This window comes from Canis lupus, chromosome 11 (assembly GCF_048164855.1).
Source record: "Canis lupus baileyi chromosome 11, mCanLup2.hap1, whole genome shotgun sequence".
Lineage (NCBI taxonomy): Eukaryota > Metazoa > Chordata > Mammalia > Carnivora > Canidae > Canis > Canis lupus.
The window spans coordinates 30,497,090-30,519,919 of NC_132848.1; the positions used below are offsets into that span (position 1 = coordinate 30,497,090).

Sequence of the window (22,830 nt, forward strand, 5' to 3'; positions counted from 1 at the left end):
TTCCATGGAGGATGGCTTCTAGCCACCTAAAATCAGAGACGGTCATTCAGCACATGTGTACTGGTCAGTTGCTGTGGCCAGAGAGACATTGCAAGGCTCTTATGCTTATATTTTTGGCAAGCAGCTAAAACATATAGGCTTCTAAATTTTAGACTGATGGCTAACAGAGCTATCAGACCCTAGAATGTGGTGGGTGTTCAACATAAATTATCTCAGCTAATCATCTTAGAAATCCTCAAAAGCAGGAGCTATTATCCCATCTACAGGTGATCAAATAGGTTCAGAGAGGTTGAGCAGAAGGGTGATGAAGGCACAGCTCAGTCCTTGGACCATCCAATTCCCAAGCCTGTATACCTCCCACCACACCATATTACCATCTGCATTTAAGAGGGGAAAAGAGATTAATTTTTTATTGAACACCTACTCAGTGCCAGAAGTTGGGATTTTACATAGATTTTTTTCCTTTTATCTCCATAATAAACCTATAAGGTAGATATGATTATACATCCTTTCTGGAGGAGGAAACTAAGACTCAAATGGATAGGGTAAGCAGCTTAACATAAACTAGCTGGTAAGTGAAAAAGCCAAGGTTCCCATGAGGTCTGTCTGCTTTCCAAAGTCCCTGCACTTCCCTCTCTCCAGTCCCTCCTCTGAGCAACTGTCCAGATTACAGCACTCTCAACAAGACTAGATTGTTAGGATAACTCTACCTACCATTAAGGAACTTACGTTGAGTACCGATGTTGCTTCCGACCCTATGCTAGCTCTGTAATAATTTTTTTAAAAAATTAGCCCCCGAGGAACACCTATCCAGACAGGGAGATAAAACATGAAACATGAAGAGAGAATAGTAAATATCTCAGTGCTCTAAAAGACTAGACAATGGGGAAACATCAGTCTCCCCACTTCCCTGTCCTCTGCCTAGCTAGGTCCTAGTCATCCTTCAGGTCCCTGCCTCGATGGAGCTTCCTCAGAGAGGAAGTCACTGAAAGCCCAACTCAGTTCAGGAGTTAGTTACCCATCCCCAGGATTCTCAGAACTTCTCCTTCCTGGTACCCTCCACATGCACCAAAACTTGCCCAATGTCTGTGTCTCCCACCAGAGACACAGACATTGGGCTGTGTCCTGAGTGCAGGGATAGCCCCTGATTTATTCACTCTCTCCCCAGTGCTTAGCATTCCCAATGCATGGCACAATGCCTGAAGAGTACCAATAAACATATAAAGAAGAGTAGAAGACAAATAAATCATGGCACAATAGTTGAATAAGAATTAGTCAGGAAAGACTTCGTGAAGGGAAGGGATTTTAGTCGCGCCTTGAAGAATACGGGAGACAAATGGATCACGAGAGGGGAGTTGATAATCCAGGGAAAGGGCACCTTTTTTTTTTAAGATTTTATTTATTTATTCACGAGAGATACAAAGAGAGGGGCAGAGGCATAGGCAGAGAAGCAGGCTCCCTGCAGGATCACGCCCTGAGCCAAAGGCAGATGCTCAACCACTGAGTCACCCAGGTGCCCCAAGGGAGCACCTTATGAGCCAACCGAGCAGGACACATGGCGCTGTGCCAACTGGATAGCCACATGGGGACAACATGGAAGCCAACCCCTACCTCACACCATACAGGAAAAAATCAATCTCTGATGGATTGCAGATCTAAATGAGAAAGGAAAGGCAATAATGCTTCATCTAGACCTCTAGTAGTGACACACTCTCTCACCTTTGGGGACTTACTCACTGGGAAAACAAAGTGACATGAACTGGAGACAATAATATCTAGTGAATTGTAAGGCCCTACTTTATATGACACACTCTCACCAGGATAAAGCTCAATAATAAAAGACAACTTTTTAATGTAAATCTCTAATGCAACTGCATGAAAAATACATAAGAAATTCAAGATGGAATTCTAATACAGTGGAACTTCAATACAAATTCAATAGGAGAATAACCCAACAAAAATAACTGCATTTAAAGAGTTCTTAGTATGTGTCAGGCTCATCTCTGAGCATTTGACCAAATTAACTCCTTCACGGCAATCTATGAGGCACATACTTTTCTTATTTCCATAGCAGAGATGGGGAAACCAAGGTAACAAGAATTTAAATGATTTAAGGATATTGTTATTCAAGAGATAGCAGATTTGGAGTCTTTGGGTAGATGACTATTTTTCTGAGCCCTGGGTTAGGATGATGGGACATGAAAATTCTACTAGCCACTAGGTAGTGGTGAGGAATAAATGGGGGGATGAACATAAGCACATTTTCTTATTTTTAAATGCAGTATGCCAGTAAAGTCTTTTTTTTTTTAACTGATTTCTACTGTGGCATTCTTTCTTTTTTTTTTTTTTTTTAAGATTTTACTTATTTATTCATAAGAGACACAGAGTGAGAGAGGCAGAGGCACAGGCAGAGGGAGAAGCAGGCTCCCTGCAGGGAGTCTGACGTGGGACTCGATCCCAGGACCCCGGGATCACACCCTGGGCTGAAGGCAGACGCTCAACCACGGAGCCACCCAGGTGTCCCCTGTGACATTATTTCTTCAGAAAGTAGAAGGCTAAATAAGAATAAGCAAAAGATTTATTCATATAATCCACAAGTATTTATTGAGTACCTACTAAGTGCCAGGAACTGTTTTAAACACTGGAGCTATTTTTTATATTCCCTAAATGAATGAGAAACATATAGTAAAAGGGAATAAAGGAGAAAGGAAGAAAAAAAAAAAGAGTGGGAAATATCAGAAAGGGAGACAGAACATGAGAGACTCCTAACTCTGGGAAAAGAACAAGGGGTGGTGGAAAGGGAGGTGGGTGGGAGGTGGGGGTGACTGGGTGACAGGCACTGAGGGGGGCACTGGGTATTATGCTATATATTGGCAAATTGAACTCCAATAAAATAAATAAAATAAAATAAAATAAAATAAAATAAACACTGGAGCTTTTACAAAATGAACAAAGTAAAGCCCTGCCCTCATGGATCTTCCATTCTAATGAGGGAGACAAAGAGTAAACATGTAAACAATCAAAATGCAATCAGATATCAGCTAGTGATTAAATAAGAAGCAAAGTAAATCCAGCTAAGGGAGTAGAGGATGACTTTTTTGCTCAGAGACCAGGATGGAGCAAGAGAGGCCACCAAGTGGACACAGGGCAAGGGCGTGGCAGGCAGGGAGTCCCAAGAGCAGAAGCCCTGAGGGGGAAGCCTGCTCTGTGTGGTTAAGGACAAACTGGCTGGAGTTTGGCTGGAGCCAAAGTGTGGTTGGAGCCGAGTAAATAGGGCAGAGAAGCAGCAGAGGGGCAGCTGTCAATCCCCACTAAACCAGCTGGGGCTCTGTGGGCATGGCACTGGCGAGATACACAAAATGTATACAGTGGGCAGCAATCCATGCAGTTTGCTGACCAGGTCTTCTCTGTGAGACCCCAAGCTAATCGCTGCCAATCTTGTGCACACACTTTCCCTCTTCAACAGTCAGATGGGGACTTCCATGCTGTAGTGGGCATATGGCTGTGAGTGCACCGTTCCGTTCATTCATTCCCCAGACACTCACTGAGCACCTGGCGTTCAAGCCAACACCCTTGCTGGGCGGCAGGGATACACCGTGAATAAAACATCTACAGTCCCTGCTCCGACGATGGGCATCCCCTAGTGAGGGAGAGAGGAAGCAAACTGAGTCATGGTGCCTGGTGACAAAGGCCCTTGCCACCCGTCTGGCACCGCTCAGGACATTAGAGAAGGCACAAGGAAAGCTGGAGAAGGAGAACCAGGTTGTGCCTCCAGGCTCTGAAGCTCCCTCCCCTCCTGTGCAGTAGGTCGGGCCCATATGTCAGTGCTGCCAATTCCACAGCACAGCTGGTGACGGGCAAATGGATCCCTGCAAACCACAGAAATCCCCAAACCTCACTGAGTCAATAGTTGCAATCTCTTCCCTCTGAAGCTTTCACTAGCTACTCTAGCCCAGCAAAACTGACTGTGGCACCACAGTCCCCGCTACCTGTTGCTCCCTACTCTGTCCACTCTCTGCTAAGGGTGAGATGGTGTGCGTGCTTGTCTGGAGACACAGAAGGCGGACTGGCTACCTTTTGCCTATGGACGTGATGGTAAACACAGCAGCTCTTTAAGAGGCAGCACTCTTGTGAGGGTAGGGGGTGGGGTGGATGGGCAAGGACACAGGCCAACGTGCCACCTCAGTGTGATGTGGCTTCTACAGAATGGGCCAGCCTGGAGGGCTGAGCTGGGTGAAACAGAAGAGGGGCCGGTCGCTCTTTGGGGTCATGAGGGAAAGAGTCTTATGTGTCAACGGAGAGCTGGAGTATGAATAGGAGGCATCCAGGGGGTGGGCGGGGAGGCAGGAGAGGTAGGGAAGTAGGGAAGGGAGTCCAGGCAAAAGTCCAGTGAGAAAGCCTGAGATAGGAGTGTGCGCAGTAGAGGGTGGGAGTCATGGCAGCTCACGATGGCCGACGAGTAGATTTTTTTAAAGATTTTATTTATTCATTCATGAGAGACATCCAGAGAGAGAGAGAGAGAGAGAGAGAGGCAGAGACACAGGCAGAGGGAGAAGCAGGCTCCATGCAGGGAGCTCAATGCTGGACGCGATCCCGGGACCCCGGGATCACACCCTGAGCTGAGGGCAGACGCTCAACCACTGAGCCACCAAGGCATCCCTGGAGAGCAGATTCTGAAGAGCAATGAGCCAAGCAGCAGCAAATTGCAGTGGATCCCACCAGCCTGGCTAAGGAGTCCGCATCCTATCCTGGAGGAACATGGTGGCAGACAGGGTCCTTGGGAAAAGAAGAGGAAGCCCAGACCTTGCCTTTTGCAAATCACATTGGCTACAGAATGGAAAGTAGATTGGAAGTGGGCAAGAGGGAGGCAGGGAAGTCAGCTGGGGCTTGGAGGTGTTCTAATAATGCAGGGAAAGTCAGCAGTGGGCTGGACTGAGGCGTGGGTGATTCGGGACCTGTTAAGGAACTGGCAATTAGACCAGAGTGGGGATGGAGAGGTCAGAATCAAGGACGACTCCCAGATCTGCAGCTTGGGAAACCAGCTGGATGAAGGCTGGTGTGTGGAGGGGGAGCCTCTGGGAAGAGGGTCTGCAGGGAAAGCAGACAGTAAGTTCATGTAACTGTGGGATATTTGTGGGGGGACACCAGTGCACGAGTCGGGGCTGAGAGACAGGTCTGGGGTAGAGATAAAGATTCTCGGGTCCTCACTGCACAGAGGAAAACTGAAGTCACAACATGAGGAACTTTCATAGAGTGAACCGTGAAGAGGCCAAGGGCAGAGTCCCAAGAACATCAAATTTACTAGATAATCAGAGGAAGAGAGTCTGAAAATGAACAGGAAAAAAAAAAAAAAAAAAAAAACCAGCAACAGGGCTGTCCCAGGCGCCCAGGGAAAAAGGCATGTCGGGAGGCCAGAGTGCTAGGCTGGGTCAAATGATGCCAACAGGGCACAGCAGAGGCATGAAGATGTGTAAAAAGCCTCCCATGCTAGCGCGCAAAGGAAAAAAAAGTGTTGGAAATGTTTGTACCCTACTTTTTCATGACCCTCTGCTCTCCATGAAAGTACAGGTAGAAAATCCAAGATTCATTTCGTGCAGTGTTTCCCAAAGGATGATCTGAGGAATCCAGCCCCGGGAGATGAAAGCCGCACATGCGTACATGTGCACACACAGTCTGTAGCGATCGCACGTTTAGAAGGGTCGCGCTCTATATTCTCACATCAGGGTTTGACGATGCAATTAGCACAGCGAAGCCTCTGAAAAAGCCCAGTGGTAAAGAAACCTGTTTAACCTCCTTTCATCCAGCATTTCCCAAACTTATCTGGCAATGGAATCCCATTTGGCGTATCCCCCACTAGCATCTCTTGGGCTGGCATCAGCAAAACGAGCTTTGGAAAAAGCAGTGTTAATGGAAAAAGGCATGTCTGATGAAATTTCTGCAGCTGGTAAATCACTGGTGAAAAGCATCCTCTCCCAAGCTTGTGGGGGGTATAATAGTCCCCCATTCATTCACTGATTTAAAATGCACTGGGTGCCTACTAGGTGGTGGCATAGCCTGGAGGGTGGCAAACGTGGCACATTTGGGGAGACAGAAATTGAGGAGGGACAAGGAGGGCGTTCTTTGGACATGCATGTTCCCGGTAGAGGATACGGCCAGCCAAATAACCAGGCGGATGACCGCCAGTGTCGCAGGATGAGGGAAGAAATGCCTCCATGAGGCGGCCTTCACTCCTCCAAGAAGTTGTGAGGTTTGGGGAACTAAAAACAGCATGGAAAATATTGTGAAAAAGGCCAGGAAGTATACTGATAATGACTAGTCTCTCAGTGGTTGCACCTGCTACCATTTATTAAGCACCTACCATGTGCTGGGCATGCTACATAATAAGGACATAATCATGGCTAACATTTATTGAATCCCTACTCTGCGCCAGATATTCTCCTAAGTCTATCGGCTTTTTTATCCTTCCAACAACCCAGTAGATATTTATTATCTCATTTACTAGATAAAGCAAGAGAGACAATCAGAGGTGACACTTCTCGCCCAAGGCCACGGCTAGCAGTGTCAGAACAGAGATTTGAACCTAGACAGTCTGCTCCAGATATTTTACTCTCTCAATTCTGCATTCTATACCCTTTTAAAACATCCCACTGATACTTGAACTTAGATTGCCGGAGTCTGAATCTAAAGTGCCAACCGTTATACCCCGGAGCCACCCACATTGTTTATGTTCCTTCATCTTCCCAATATTTTGACGTACGTGTTATAAACTCCATTTACAGAGGAGGCTCGGAGTATTAACGCAGCTCATGGCAGGCAGCGCAGAGGCCCTTGAATTCAGGAGGGTCTGACTCCAAAGCTCACACTCCTAGGCCTATAATGTCTTGCTGTCCAGACTGCGGTCATTTTTACAGGCTGGAATTGAGGTGATAGCATATTTCACCTCTGCAGAGGCCTGGTGGCCTGACAGGCAGCATGGACACCGCCTGTAGTAGGACAGCATACCAGAGACTCGCGTGGCACAGGCTCCCACCCTTTATTTGCTGGGATGGGGTTAGGGGTACGGTCTTCAAAGAGGGGCCAGCATGGCCAGGGCAGAGGGAGAAAGGGAGCTGGGGTTGCTTGGAGAGCAATCATTTTCCTGACCAGTATTTGACAGCCAGTGTGGCTATATCAGTACATACCTACGGCCTGTGAGCCCTGCCTGGGACCAAAAACGTAATTGTTTACCAGTTTCCAGCAGCTTTGACCTTCAGTGCCCCAGGAATCAGGGCCAGGTAGGCTCCAAGACAGTTTTCCCATGCAAGTTTGGCCTCCTCTGAGGAGTCCTGCCCTGACCCAGGGTCCCAGCCCCAAGCCTGAGGTAGGTCAAGTTCAGGGCCCTCTCTATAGTCACATGCTCTAGCCCCAATCCTGCAATTGCACAGATTGGCCAGGACCCTGCGGCATCTCTCACACAGATGCCAAAAGCAGTGCCTCAGAACTGGGACCTGCAGCCCGCAGGCCTCGAGGCTGGGAGGTGCCATCCCACCTAGCCCACACAGCCCCTCGAGGTGCCCCAGATCCACACATGCCAGTCCCTGAAGCAGCTCCTGTCTAAAGGCCCACAAAGCCCTCCGTGTGCTGTGGATCTAATTAAGTTCTGACATCATCTCAAATTGAATCCTTCTATTAAACATTTATCTTCAGATTCCAGAGTGTCACAACACCACATTGTTTTAAGTGACAGAAATGCAAACAGCGTGCGCCTTCCCCACAGCAGCCAAAGTCCTGCTCTTAGCAGCCAACCAGAGACAGGCCAGGTCTTTCCAGAGCATGCTCTTCCTCCACTTGGTGGGGAAGCCTCGGTGAGCCCCCCGCCCCAAGCTTGCCCCGGGCTCTTGGACACACTGCCTTCCTCCCATCTCCCCAGGCCTCATGGAGCTGTCTGGATCAGCTGCAACTACTCTGGGCTGCCCCGCTCTGAGCACAGGCTGGCTCTGGGGGGGGGCCAGGGCTCACGGGGCCACACCCTGCCCAGCACCCCACCCCCACGCCCAGATGCTGAAGGTTCAGAGCAGATTCTAGTGTTTCCATCCCTGCCTGCTTCCCTAGCAGAGTGCCAGGCACAAAAAAGGCTGCCGATGTGTTTCAATCGATGAATGGCTCAATAATTAAAGACCAGGTCTTGTCCTCAGCGTTATAGTTTTGAGAACTCTCTTTGCACTTTTCCCAAAGGCGATCAAGTTCTAGGGGACTCCTGGGAGACCCACCTTTTCCTTCCTACAAATGCCCCCTGAGCAGAATTCTCTCTCCTGGTGGCAAACAGTTCAGAAGAATCAGAAGCTCCCGCTTGGGTGACCGATCCAGGTCTCCTTAAACACCTTGCAGTGCTAAGACTCAACTTCTGATCATTTTTTTTTTCTGGACATGATAGGACCCACCACTCCTCTGACAGCAATGTTAACAGGTCACGTGTATTTGCAGCTCACAACATGCACTGTTCTAAGAGCTTTACCTGTGCATTAAACTTATTTAACCCACACAACAAATTCTGGAATAGGTCATGTTTATTATTCCATTTTACAGAAAGGAAACCGAGGCCCAAAGTGGTTAAACGACTTGCCCGAGGCTACACACCAAGGCCTTCTGACAGCATCCTTCCTGAGTTTCTATGAAACTCAGGTAATATTTATCCAGTAACTAGTACCTATCAAGCTTTGCGAGCCTCCAGTTCCTCATCTGTAGAATGGGCTCATTAATAGAACCTAGTCAACCGGTTGATATGATCATTGAATCAGGTGAGACGTGAAGTATTGGCACAGAGAGGTTTTTCAGTGAATAGGAGAGTCTCCCACACCCACTGGGAGAATGAAAGGGTGTAGTTCAGTTCCTCTCCTTGATGCATGCAGAACACTATTAGGAAAATAACACATAAACTCGTGAAATTCAAAATAACAAGACAGGCCAGCGGTACAAGAGCTGTCATGAGGCAGCCTGTGGTTGACGGCTGGATGAGTGGTCAGTGTTGGACGTAAAAGCAGATTTGGAAGGAAAGAGGCAGCTCTGAGATGTACCAGCAGGGAAGGCTCCTTCAATCCTAGCTTCCAGGGTGTAGAAGACCCCACTCAGAATCATCTACTCCAGCTTCCAGCTATTAAAGAAATGCCCTCTTCAACATCTCTAAGAGGCAGCTGACCACCTTCGGCTCGAATGCCTCCAGGGACAGGTAGCTCACTACCTTGGGAGGTGGTTCTGAAAACCACCACACTGGCCCAGTACTGACCTGTTATCTCCTGCCCTACACAGGACCAGGCAAGGTGGAGGTGCAAAACTAAAGGAGGTGCTTGCTACACCCTCCCACAGCCCCAAAAGTGAGCACCTCTTAGATTCAGACCCTAGATTCAGGCCTGGGGCGCCTACCTGTCCATGGTGGCTCCTACCTGTCCCTCTGCAGTAAAGCTGGTATTGTTTTAGGTGAAGAAAGAGCTTGATTCTCCTGGGAGGGAAGGTATAAGCAAAGGTTAGCAATGGGACAAGGGCAAATGCTTTCCTGAGACAGGGATAGCTGGGAGAGGAGAGTCAGAGCAGATAAGGTAAAAAGCTTTGGGTCCCACTGAACATAGCTGGGAATGTCTGGTTCACCAGATGTCACCCTTTGTGCAACAGGCTCTCAGGGTCTTTCAGATTTCCAAGTGGGGGAGTATGTTTGGCTTGGGAACAAGAGTTTGCTTGGGTGGGCATCCCCAGATCCCATGGATCCTCATCGCATAAAACGTTTCAGTCCTCATGGGTCAGTGGTTTAGATGGCATTTGACCACTTTGGCCTGGATCTCTGCCATGAAATTGAAATGTGCCGAAGCAATGAAAATGAACCAAAGGGGGTTTGGGGAAAACAGTTGTCAGAAAATTAAGGTGGATTATGCAAAGCAGGAAAGGACTCTGGCATTTTCTCACTCCATGGAGGAATCTGAGCAACATATTGGAGATCTTCATGAAATGCTATCTAAATGTCCATGGGGTCCAGGCAGCTGGGCCCCATGATCTTTGTGCAAGGGGTAGCAGAAAAAGACACTGTCCCTAAAAATCCCTTTTAGGGATTTTTATTTCTCTAGTATTAATTATGTGGTAGGCATGGTGTCTGGCACTTTTGGAAATTATCTTGTTCATGTTTACAACCTCACCCCATGTTTCACAGGAAAAACTTTGGTTGGGGGAAGTGGTTTGCCCAAGGTCACACAACTAGTGACCTTCAGAGTAGCAATTTGTCCAGCAAGTAGGAGTGTCTGTAAGGAGGGAGAGACATGTGTCAAGCCCAGTCTTGTTCACTAAGGGATGGCCGTGCTGATCATCTGCACAGGGTTTGCAATTTATCAAGTGGGCTGATTAGTTCTCCCTTCATCTGTTCCCTTACACCATCAGGGAAGCAGGACGGGGCCATGTCCCCATTTGACAGGACACACAAATCTCTGCCGGCTATACATCCATCCATTCTCTCCATCCCCACTGCCCCTGCCCTCCCGGGGCTGCCTCCATCTCTCCCCTGGACACCTGCCACAGTGATCCAGGCAACAGGCCCTGGTGACTCCCTTAGGGCTGGTGGCTTCCCGTCTTGACCCTCCTGCCCGTTCCCCACTTGGCCACCGGTACCAACATCCTAATGCACAAGTCTGGTCACATTAACCCCCTGCCTGAAACCCTCTGGTGGCTCCCCATTGTTCCTAAACCCATACTTTGAATGGCTTATCAGACCCTGAATAATCTGACTGCAGCCACTATCTCTCCCAACTGGTTGCGCACACACACACACACACACACACACACACACACACACACGATTATATCCAGCAGAACCATCTGTCCTTCAGGATCCTGTCCTTTGTCTCTGATTATTAACCCTTCCTCCTCCCTCTAGCATCTGCCTGCTTTGCCTTTCATCTGCCAATTTCGACTTACCCTTCATGGCTCATCTGAGATGGGGCTTCTTCCAGGAAGCCCTCCTGACAACCCACCATCACCCAGCCTGAGCCACGCACCCTTCTGCCCATGCTCCAGTGCCCCATGCTCTGCTGTAGCAATATCACACAGGGATCATCTCGAAACCCACTGCCCGGAGTCAAATCTTAGCTCCTTCACTCACACTGGCAGTGAGTCCTCAGATGCATTCCTTCACCTCTGCGCCACCATTCCCATACCTTTAAATTGGAGAATGAAAGGGTTTTTTGAGGATTGAATCAATGTAAAGCACTGAGCTGGATCATGGGAGCTTCTCCAAGGGGCCAGCCATCACCACCCCCAAGTCATACAAGTTAGTGCTGGTGCCTCCTGGACTCAGCCCCTGGGAACAGGAAATCCTGCTGTATCAATCTCCTCTCTGTCGTGGTACCCAGCCCATAGATCACAGGCACTCAGTAAAAGTTGAGGACCAGCCAAAATACTGAATGAGTCAAAAAATGTACAACTTGCCCAAGCTCACATGGCTAACAAATGACAGAAAGGGGGCTCAAACATGAATGCTCTAAGTGGCAAGCCTACCTTTCCACTACACCACAAGTCCTCTCAAGATGAACATAGAGCTGTTGACACATGACAGTATTTATTCAATATCCACCTGTTCCTAGGACTCCAGGGTTGACAGAGTCATTTGAACAATCTTGTTTCCTAGGATCCATGCGTATCAGGTTCCCACACTTCCGGGCATGCCTCCACCAGGGACCTCTCTTGACATTTTGGGAGTGTAATCACCACTCTCTTCGACTAGTCTCTGAGTTCTTGCGAGCAGGGACTGTTGTGTGATCCAACTGCGCCCCCCAGCATGGAGCCCAGCAAAGGCAATAGCACCTACCACTCACTTACCTAGCATTTACCAAGTACCAGGAGCTGCACTAAGCCCTCTCAATACAGTGCTTTAGGCAATTCTCATGATGCTATCGGACAGGCCCCACAGCCTCCCCATTTTACAGATGAGAAGACAGAGGTTCAGAGAAGTCCAGTGGAATAACTAGGATACAGACTCAAACCACCTTGAGATTCTGAGGCTGACCACTGACCTTCACTGCCTCCCTACTAGTAGAAAATGAACTCATCAAACTATATTTTGGGAAGATTCCTTATGGCTTATGACAACACCCAAGCCTAAAGGTCTACTCCACAGAGTACGTTTTAGGTCGATTTGTTACCTGTGAGAGGGTCCTGAGCCTGATGTGGAGCAGGCTTTCCATCACATTGTGGAGTAAAGTGTGCCAGAGGTTCTCCTGTCTCCAGGGCCTGTGTCAACACTTGGGGGGAGGGGGGAGGGCACAAAATTGGGATGAGGGCGCTGGAAGTTCAGGACCCAGATCTTCCCACGTCCTCAGTCTTAGTGAAGTCAGATAGCATGGGGCCCGCATCACCACCACCTCCAGCTCTGACCCCGCTGACCCAGTCTCTAAGCTCGAGGCCTCCTGGTCTTCACCAGGGTCTGTCACATTCTTCCTGCCTGAGGTTTGCCCAAGGCGGACTACCTGGCAATGCCCTGCCTTTCCTCCACCACCACGGCTGGGCCCATCAGTAGCGAAGTTCATCCGGAACAAGGACAGGGTGAGGGACATTGAGACCCCTCCTCATTCATTCGTTCGTTCATCCAATCGTCTCTAGATACTCAGGGCACACTTGCTATATGCAAGCACCGAGGGTTCAATAAGCTGCCTTCTAAAACTGACTAGTAACAAATCCATATGAAAGACTATTTTAACATGTACAATTATGTTCATTAGCAGTAGGCTTGGCTCCCAGGGCTTTTATTTTTTAACTAAAAAATACAAAGGATGATTTACTTCTCCCTCATCACTCAGCTCTGGAGGGGAGATGTCCAGGATGCTGCGGGAGCAGTGCAGGTCCTTGGGAGCCCTCTGTGTGGGCAAAACATGGCCAGAGGTAGAAAACACGGTGCTAGGGAACTGGGCCACTGCCCGGTGTAGAGAATCACTATAAAATGAGCCCCTGTGCCCTCGGCACCAGGTTAAGAGCTAGAGCACCCAGGGCATTGAAGCCATCCTGGGCCCTCCCTGCTGCCACCCACAGCCCCCACGTCAGGTCCACACCCTCTTGAATTCAGGGTCCCTCGTTGCCTAGCCTGGCTTTACCATTTCACCACAAATGTGTATTTCTAAGTGATCTACAGCTTAGTTGTACAAGTTTTTACCTTCGTGAAAATGCAATCATACCATATACATGTGTGTGTGTGTCTATATATATATTGCAACTTGATTTTGTGTTCGTGTTATGTGAGTGGGAATCACGGTGTTGACGTGAATAGCTGTGATCCACTCGTGTTCATTGCTGTATAATATTCCATCTGATTAATGTAGCTCAAGGTGCCATCCTTCTTCCAACAGTAGAAATGTGGGTTGCTGCGGGAGTTTTGCTGTTATGGGCAGGGCTGTTAGGAACAGATTCTCATATATCTCTCCCCGTGCCTACATGCTAGGGTTTCTCCAAGGCAAATTTCTAAGAGAAATTGCTGGGTTGTGAGATATACCCGTATTTTCATATTGCCAAATAGGCTTTTAAGAAGACAGGTGCAGAAGATGCCAGTGCTCCCAGAGGTTTAATAGTTGGGATAGTGTTCATCCATTTAGGAGGATGGAAATGTATAGAACACTCCCTGCCCACCCACATGTGTGTGTACACATAAAACACACACAAACTCATTTATTTGTCCATTTGTTCAATAAACATTTGTCATGCAGCCTTTATCGTTAATTCTAAGACACACCATCCATATAATAATGATTCTTCAGGAAGAAAAGAAACAGAGTGCAGTAAATGAACCCATCAATTATAAGACACATTCCAATTTCAGAAACACTGGAATGTGTACATGAGCATCTTAGAATCAAGGGAAATACAGTATATTTGGGGAGTTCTCGAGAAGAAATTTTGCCCTTAGGAGCTTACAGACTTGCAGCTACTAGTTCCCAATGATACCAGAACACAGACTATGATCAAAGCAGATACAGAGTGTTTAAAAGCCTCACTACCCAACCCCAAGTGTGGTCCACAAGGGATGTTGTGACATTAGTATCACCCAGAAGCTTGTGAGCAATGGAGTCTCAGGCCCCATCCCAAAACCAGAGTTAGAATCTGGCTTAACATGAACCCCAAGTGATTCCCATACCGACTAAAGTCTAAGAAGCAGGCGGAGGCACATAGGGAAGGGAAAGAGTCTCTCCAGTAGAGGACCAATTAAGAAAGGCTTCCTGAAAGAGGCATCATTTGAAGAGGAAAAACTATATTCCATGAGTGCCTGCTCTGGGTTAGGAAGCTTCACTTCTGCTATTTCATTAAGATTTTGGAATCACCCCCACGGGGCAGGGATTACTATCTATTTTACAGCTAAGGAACCAGAGGCACAGAGAGGTCACATAATTAGCTCCAGGCCACACAGCTAATAGTAGCAGAACCAGGCTTAGAAGGCAGAGCTTTCGGAGTCTGGAGTCCAGCCTCTTCTTCTGCATCACCTGGAAAGAACTTAACTTACAAAGTAGCTGTAGAGACCAGAAGCAGCACAGGATACAATACTCCCTGCTGTGCTTAGGACCTCTGGGAGGTAAGCACTTAGACCAAACAGAAAGGGCAGAGTCGAGGAAGGAAGGCAGGCAGCCAGACACCTTACCGCATTCTCACCCTGCCCCGGTGCCTGGTAGGGACCTAGCACATAGTGGGTGTTCCAAACAGTCCAATGAATGCATGAACACAGGGGCCAACTCACAGACCCCACCCAGGACGCTTCACACCCTCCAGCACCAGCTGCTGCCCACACTGTGCCTGGCAGGGGGGTGCTGGGGTTCCAGCCAGGGAGGAGCCCGGCACTGCCCACCCGCCCCGAGGTCTCCTGAATCCCCACGGGCAGGGAGGGCCCTGCCAGCAAAGCAAACAGCCAGGAGCAGAAAAGGTTTAAAACACAGAGAAAGCAGCTCCCACCAAACCCTTCATTTGCTTCACTTAAAAAATTACTTAGCCAGCCTCCTGCCGCTGCCTCGCCCCCTCCCTCCGTGCACCAGCCCAGCTCCGCGCTGCTCCTTCAGCTTCTCATGAATATGTGGGAAATAAAACAGCGTCTGTTCAGCCCCTAATGACCAGGTTTATGAAGAGCTTATTGTATCTCAAAGAAATGAGACAGCAGTTGGTGTTGTGAGATATTAATGTGCTTTTTACAAAGCTGATGAAACCTTCTTTAAACTACTTAATACCTGCAAGCTGAAATTTTCAGTCTGAGGGCAAATTCCTAGAGGCAGAGCTGCGGCAGCCTGAGGCACAGCCCTCAGCCTTTCTGTCTTTCTGTCTCTGCTTGCCCTGCAGTCATTGTGAGATCTGCGGGGCACTGCTGCCCGTTGGGGGGGGGGGGGTGTTCAGGAGAGATTTCACGATTGTTGGGCCCCTTGGCCAAATAATCCTTTATAGATCATGGTAGGAGAGTCCCCCCTACATCCTCATCCTCTAAAAGCTCAAAGCTAAAAGCTCAAAGCCTTTGGGGGAGGTTGAGTGGCTGGTAAGATGGTTCAGTCTGGGCCACAAGCCCCTGGGGACCTGCCTGGCCTGTGCCTCCTCTCCAGCATTTGTCCCCCTCACCCAGCGAGCCTCTACAGGGGCCCCATCTTCTTATATCTCCAATCCCACTAGGAGATTGTATCCGCACCCGCTGACCCCTCAAACAGGTTGCCCTTCATGCAGCGGTGCACCTGTAAATGTTTAACAACTGACTCTGGGCAGGGAAAGGGGACCTCGATTTGTAGTGTGTGCCAATTCCTGTGGTGCAAATCCTCCCACTGTGGCTGGTTTCCAGCTGCTCATGTGAGTTAGGAAGAGACGCTACTAAGCAGCCCCCGGGAGCTGGTGCAAGCCTGCTCCAGCACACCTCTGCCTTCAGGCTTCCGTGTACCCCCAACTCTGCTTTGGGGAACCTTCCTGACCCCCTGAGATAGTTTGTCCCCTCTTGTCTTGTCTTCCCTGCCTTTTCTTCTGCTGATCCCTTTCCTAGAAATCTCTTCTCACCCCTATCACTTCCACATCATGCCCTGAGACACACACATGCACACACAGGCACACACACACTCACTCACACACCTGGACGTGCACCCCTCCTGTGTGCTCCCAGACAGACACCCTCTGCTTTGACACAGCATATATCCCAATACACCACGGCATCTATCGTCCACCTCCCACCACACACTACAAGTTCCTTAGGGACAGAAGGCAGATTTTTTCTTGTGTCCTCAGCAGTTTGCTCAGACAGTGGCCTCTAGTCAGTGCCACACAAATGTTAGCCGAACAACTCTGCTCCCAGAAGGCCTTGTACATTTCTCTAATAGAATATGTAAGACATTACATTCTAGTAAATTCTGTGCAGTCTTTCCCCCCAGACTGTGAGCCCCCAAACAACAGGGATCGGGTTAGATTTCCCTCCACCACCCCAGTGCCAGGCACTGGGGCGGCTCTTAGTCCCTACCTTGGGGAGAACCCCTGCCTAAGGATGAAGCCAACTGAGAGGAAAACCAGAGATGGAGAGAGATGCCAGAAGGTAGCTCTCCATCCTGGGCCACCCAGGAGGTGGGGAAGGATGCTCCTGCTTTTTGAGCACCTAGATCCATCTGTGCCTGAAGCCTTACATCCTCTGGGTTTGATGACCACCAACCAGAAAGAAATACAGCAGAACTCCATCCAGGCTGGCATCAGGAAAGCAAGATTACACCCTCTTCTTTGACTGTTGTGATGTCCCACAGGTGTTCTACCCAATTTAAACTTCAGCAAAGGTGACTGAGTACCGCTGGTACCAACTCTCCTTCATGAACCTCGGCACCACTTTATTAGGACTGAGTCCATGGCCACAGAGCTCCAAGGGCTCCTGGAGACCCCTTACACCTCCAGCCCACCCTCACCGCCTCACCACCACCATCAGCCTCACTGGGACGGATCCCATCATGGCTTGGGTCCCCCCACTACCAGTCATGTGTCCCTCGGGGCTCTGTTCACCTCCCAATCTGACGCAATCTCCAACTCTCCCAGCTTTCCAAATCCTTGCCCTGGGCTTGCCTGCATTTTCTCTGGATGTCAGCAAACTCCCCATATTCCTAAGCTCTTTTCAGCTCACTTTGATAGAAACTGTGCTGTCCCTTGAGGACACCACCCCCTTGCGATCCTTCACAGGGGATGTTGTATGGCCCACAACCCCTAGGTGCTAAGACGCTCCCTTGCTCCTCACTGCCTCCTCCCTAAAGCCCTGCCTCTCTGAAACTCACCCAGCCTTCTCTTCCCCGACTCATTCCTCCCATTCCCAACATGGGCCTCCCCCTCATTCTTTGAGGAGTCAAGCATTGGCCTGCCTCGTTCTCCAAGGCCACCCCGCAGCCCTCGTGGATTTCACAATCAGGCAGACAGGCCTCCCCGGTACCTGGCCTGGCCCACCTTTGCTCAGCCAGCCCATACTGGTCCTGTCTCCCAGGTTGTTAAGTGCTGAAATCTTGCTCACCAATCAGCCCCATGAAGCACAGGAAGAGGTCTGGGCTGGGTAGGGGTGGCTCCTGACTGGGACAGACGGGGCAGGAGGGGCTGGAACTGAGGCTCCATCTCCTCTCCCCTCTCCCCAAGAATGGGTGGAGGGTTGAGCTCTGTGCTCCAGGCCCTGCAGTTCTCCAAGCCGTGGGCCCAGCCCAGACATCTGCCTCTGCGGGGATGGGCAAGGGCCTCAGAAGAACAGAACCTTCCTTCGGCCAGAGTGGCTGGGTCCACCACCCATGAGAGCACTACTTCTCCATAAGAGCTCCTGCACTTCTCCTCCCCACCCTCCACTCCCCAACCATCCCCAGGAGCATCCCTCCCCACCTCCTGGGTGGCCCAGGACAGAGAGCTACCTTCTGGAAGAAGTCCCCCGTGGAATGGCATGGGACAAGGCAGGAGAGAATTCTGTACTCACTGAGATGAAACAAGTCTTATTCTAACAGAGGAGCGTTGGAAGCACCAGGAACAGTTCCCTGTGTCAAATCATGGTCTAGACAGGGTCATCATTCAGCTTGAAAGAGCCTCACACCAATAGTTTCTAAAAACCAACTGAGGACTTAGGGTTTATCAGAATAATGTGATGAATCCTTTGCATATCAACCATAACTTGGTAAGGAGTTTCCAAACACGTACTTGATCGCATATGCAGAGTCAAGGTGAACGTTTGGTTTTGTCGTCTATGTTAATTGGTATGACCTTTCCGGTCGCTAGATACTTTGAATGTCATCCTTACCTCCACCCAACCTGAACCACCCAGTTCATGGTCTTGTCTTGACCTGACATGTCCAATCACCACACTCCTCAACAATCTCAATCTTTGGCACCCACTTTCTGACTCCCATGCCCCAGCCTTCCAGCTTACCCTCATCAGCCCACTCCCCTGACAGTCTTTTGACCCCTAACCGAGGCTCCCAGTGCACTGACCCCACCACCTCGCCCCCTCCCTCAGCTTAGAGTCTGACCCATCTTCATAATCACTGCCTCCACTACCCCTGCTCTTGTCCTCATCTCACAGACCCCCACTCCACAGGCAACCCTCCAGCCAGACTCAGCCACACCCTAAATGTCACTAGAGAAAACCACAGAATCTCAAAGGGATCTTCAAGGCCCAGACACACATGCTTCATGTTTCAGGCCTGGTCCATTCTCTCTCCCCTCATCTCCTGGAGAAAAATCCCACTCCTTTCCTCCATTCTCAAATCTCCAACGTGCCTCCCCTTCCTCATGCTCCAGTAATGATCCTGCTTTCCATTTCCTCAAGAAAATAGAAACAACCAGAAGTGTCACAGCTCCCACTATGTCTGTTCCTCCCCTGCACCTGCACCCATAAGTGGCATCCTCCCCTCTGCCACAGTACACACACCACCATCCACTCCATAGGAAGCCACCCTTGCACCTCTGTCCTGGACCTCATCCCCTCTCATATTGCTCCTGCATTGCTCCCTCCTCTCTCTGGTCATCACGTCTTCCCGCTCTACTAGAACATTCCCACCAGCATTGCTCATGCTTTAACATCTCCCCCCAACACAGAATGGACAGCAGGGCAGCAGACACTCCACTAGCACAGTGCAGGGAGGCAGAGGGAGGTTGAGGGAAGGAGATAACAAAGGATGTGGTGGGGGTTCAGGCAGCCAGACCAGTATGTGCAAAGGTCCTGTGGTAGGAGGGAGCATGCATGAAGAAGAGCTGAGATGACATGTGTACAGAGAGGGAGGTAGGCAGGAAATAGGGCCAGACAGAGATAAGAGTGGGTACAAAATGATGGGTGAGGAGGCCCCTATAGTCCATGCAGGGAAGCCAGGAGGGTGGCCTGGCCGTGGGTGTTGCTGCCAATGGAGAGAAACTGACAGTTTTGAGAGATACTGAGAGCATCCTGAGCGATGGAGCCTGCAGTGAGGAGGAAGAGGTGTAGGCAGTGACAAGTGGGCTCGAGCTGGCACAGGCAGCGATGGAGAGGCATTCCCTGAGCTGGTTGGTGCCTCCAGAAGACCAGGCTTGAGGGAAGGATTAGAAGTTCAGAGTTGGCTGTACTGAATGGACAGTGCCTTTGAAACCTGTGCCAGGACACATCAGGTAGGCAGGCGGATACCAGGTCTGGCTCACCCTGGAGGGTCTGGGCCGCTGGTGACTTCACACAGCCTCTCCATAGCATTTCTTGAGCCCTTCCTCTGTGCCGGGCACCGCCCTAGGAGCCCATGGTCTAAGAAGGGCTGGGCACAGCTCCTGCAGAGGAGCAGCCAGACTGCAAGAGGAGCAGGCAGGGGTTTGGGCTGCCAGTGCAAAGCACGGGGCCCTTAGAGGAGAGACTAGAGGCACCACTCAGGAGCCCTGGTCTAGGATGGAGCACCGTCCTTGACTTGTGAGGAGCCTCGGGGCACATCAGTAGTGAGATCTGCACCTCACCTCCTGCACAGGCCCCTTATAAAGATCTGGGTTGGCACTGACAAAATATTTGTCAGATTGAATTGAGAGAAAATGAAAGTGCTTTGCAAAGTGCTCTACAAATACACTGATTTGTCATTTGAACAATAGGGAGGATATTTTATCCTCTTAGCAGCTGATACAAAGACATCTCGGGAGAGAAGGATGTGTGGTCCGAGGAAGGGAGAAATCCTAGAGGGAACTGAGGCCTCCGGTGAATTCTTGAGACATGGGGAGCAGCGGTGAACAAGAAGAGGGACCGCCCAGAATACTTAAAGGGGAAGCCTGCCCCAGGGGAGTGTTTTGAGTGAACCAAAGGTGCTCCATAGATGCCACAAAGCTTCAGTGACATTAACCCTAAGTCCCCAATGCACTCTGGGGAACTGATTTCTTGTAGAAGGCAGGAAAGGGGGTGAATTTGGTGCAGAGACAGCGAATGGGGGGTCAACCATCTTTTCTACAACATATAATAGCTAGAAATACCTAAAACGCCTATCTTTATGTAAGTACACCTGTGTATCCTATACAAGCAGGTGTATATGATATATACAGGTCTACGTAAGAATGCCTTAAAATTCCTAAATAATATCTATAGGACACAAGAAAACCTACTTTGCAGGAACTGAAGGTTCAGCACTCTATAGGAAAATAAATTGCTAACTCGTACTGAGGATGGTATTAATTAGGTTATATTAGCTACTGTCACAGAAAAATCCCAAATGTCAGTGGCTGAATACAGTCAGTGTCCAATTCTCCCTCACAGTGATGCCTCCAAGCACTCTTCCCGACCAGCCAGCCACCGCTCTGAGCACTTTATATGCGTCAGCACATCCAATCGCCCCAACTATGCACAAAGGGAGAGCTCTGGTCTCCACTTTTCAGACGAGGAAGCAGGCACCTCCTCCAGGCAGCCCAGCTACAGGAGCTGCCCCCTCTCCCAGCACAGGGTGGGTTATTCATGCATTCAGAGAAAGTTCTACGACACTGGCTGTAGTTGGGCTGCTGCCAGGGGTACCATGGTGTGTGCAACAGACCAAAGCTTCTGCTGTCACCAAGCAGACCTACTCGCAAGCTCTACCCCGAGCAGCGCCATCGGTCCTTAAGGAAGATCACATTCAATAGGTCGCTCATTCACTCATCACAGTGGTTGCTGGCGGTGGGGAGAGGGGGGGCCACTGTGACATTGGGTTTTCACCTGTGCCCCTGTTCACCTTCTCAGCCATCGCCCCAGGAAAGATTTGGAGTCAACAGGCCTTCTTTTGAGCCCCGCTTCCATCATTTCCTGGCCCCCGAGTACTTATTCAGATCACGCAGCCTCCTGGAGGAGCCTCAGTTTCTTCATCTGTTTAGTGGAGGAGACAATACCCCTCTGAGAGGCCTGTGGTAGAGCCATGATGAGCCCAGGTTCAAGAGCCTGGCAGAGGGCCCAGCCCCCAGGGCGGGGCTCAACCTCCTTCCCACCCCCACCCCAGAGCATTTTTAGCGCAGCTGGGGCCTGGGCACAGTGAATTCCAGGCTTTGCAGATGGGAAGGCGCTCTGCAAGCTCGTTTACAGGCTGTGGGAATGTTTGTCAGCATCCACGCGGGTCCGCCTTCTCCGCGGAGGGAGCGATCTGCTCTCTGGCATGCAAAATGCGAGGTGACTCCCAGCCCAGCCGGGGCGGGGAGGCTGAGGACTGACCGGCTCCGACAGCCTGCTCGGTGGCAGTCCCCAGCCCCGAGCCAAACCTCTGCTGCCCGCCAAGCTTCAGCTAATCCTCAGAAGCCTCGGCGCAGGGATGGAAGGCTGGGTTTTGAAGTCCTGGGCCTTAGATCCTCTCCGCGGCACCGCGGGGGTGTGTGTTTTGATTCACAGGGCAGATGTCCAAACAGACCAAGTGATACCTTCCTTCAGGGGCCAGGGAGAGGGCTGAGCCAGTTTCAGAAGAGGGAGAGAAGTCAGCAAGAGGCCTGTGGGCGCTGAGCCCCCCAGAGACTCTGATGTTTCAAGTGTCCTTTCTCCTCTTGTTTTCCAGGGAACTTCAAAGGTCTCTGCAAGCAAATCGATCACTTCCCAGAGGATGCAGATTACGAAGCTGACACAGCAGAATATTTCCTCCGTGAGTGCATGCAATTTATTTCTCCCTTCTAGTGGTCGGTCCTGTCCTTGCAACTTCCAGAGAGTCAAAGGCCAGGACTGTCTAGAGATCCCTGTCTCGGCAGAGGGCAGGAAAAAGCTGAGCCTCCCTCCCCTCCTCCTGCCCGGAGGCCAAAACCTTCAAGCATGCTGTTCCCTCTGCGACAACACTCTTCCCTTCTCTTTGTCTGATAAACTACTACTCATCTTCCAGGTCTCAGGCTGAAACATCACCTCCTCCAGGAAGTCCTCCGTGCCCCTGAATGGGTTCCCAGAGCACAGCACATTTATCATGCTGTAGGGTCCTTCCTTGTCTATTCGAGTAAACATCTCCCTGGCAGTCCTGCCAATTCTGTGAGGCCAAGGATCCTCCCTATCTTGTTTACTTGCTCCTATTCCCAGCAATGATAAGCACCCAGTAAAATTTATTGAATAACCAAATGAAGAAACTCATCAGGCAGTGTCAGATTGGAACTTCTACTGAGACAAAACATGAGATTTTTCTTCTTTCCCCACAATTGAGTCCAGGTTAAATCCTGAAGTAATAGCTGTGACCTTAAATCCACCAGAGGCATATTATCAGAAAAAGCATTTTGAGTCCCAAAGAAAATTTCTCAAGAATCAGCAAAAACTAACAAGGTAAAATGCTCCCCGAGAAAGGGATTTCCAGAAGAGGGGCTGAGGGTCCTTGACGCCTGGGACAGTAGAGCCACCTGAGCAGAAGTGGTTGAAAGCTCTGCTCTCAGGAGGCTTATTCCAGGAGAGGTTTGCTCTCTTCC

At 49.9% G+C, this 22,830-nt stretch overlaps 1 protein-coding gene across 1 annotated transcript in view; it reads left to right on the plus strand.

Moving 5' to 3' along the window:
* Positions 1 to 22,830, plus strand: part of CACNG2 (calcium voltage-gated channel auxiliary subunit gamma 2) — a 113,824-nt gene that overhangs the window by 74,596 nt on the left and 16,398 nt on the right. Inside the window, exon 2 of the mRNA XM_072844102.1 lies at positions 21,951 to 22,034. Coding sequence (XP_072700203.1) covers positions 21,951 to 22,034 — 84 coding nt within the window. The remainder of the gene's footprint in view (positions 1 to 21,950; positions 22,035 to 22,830) is intronic.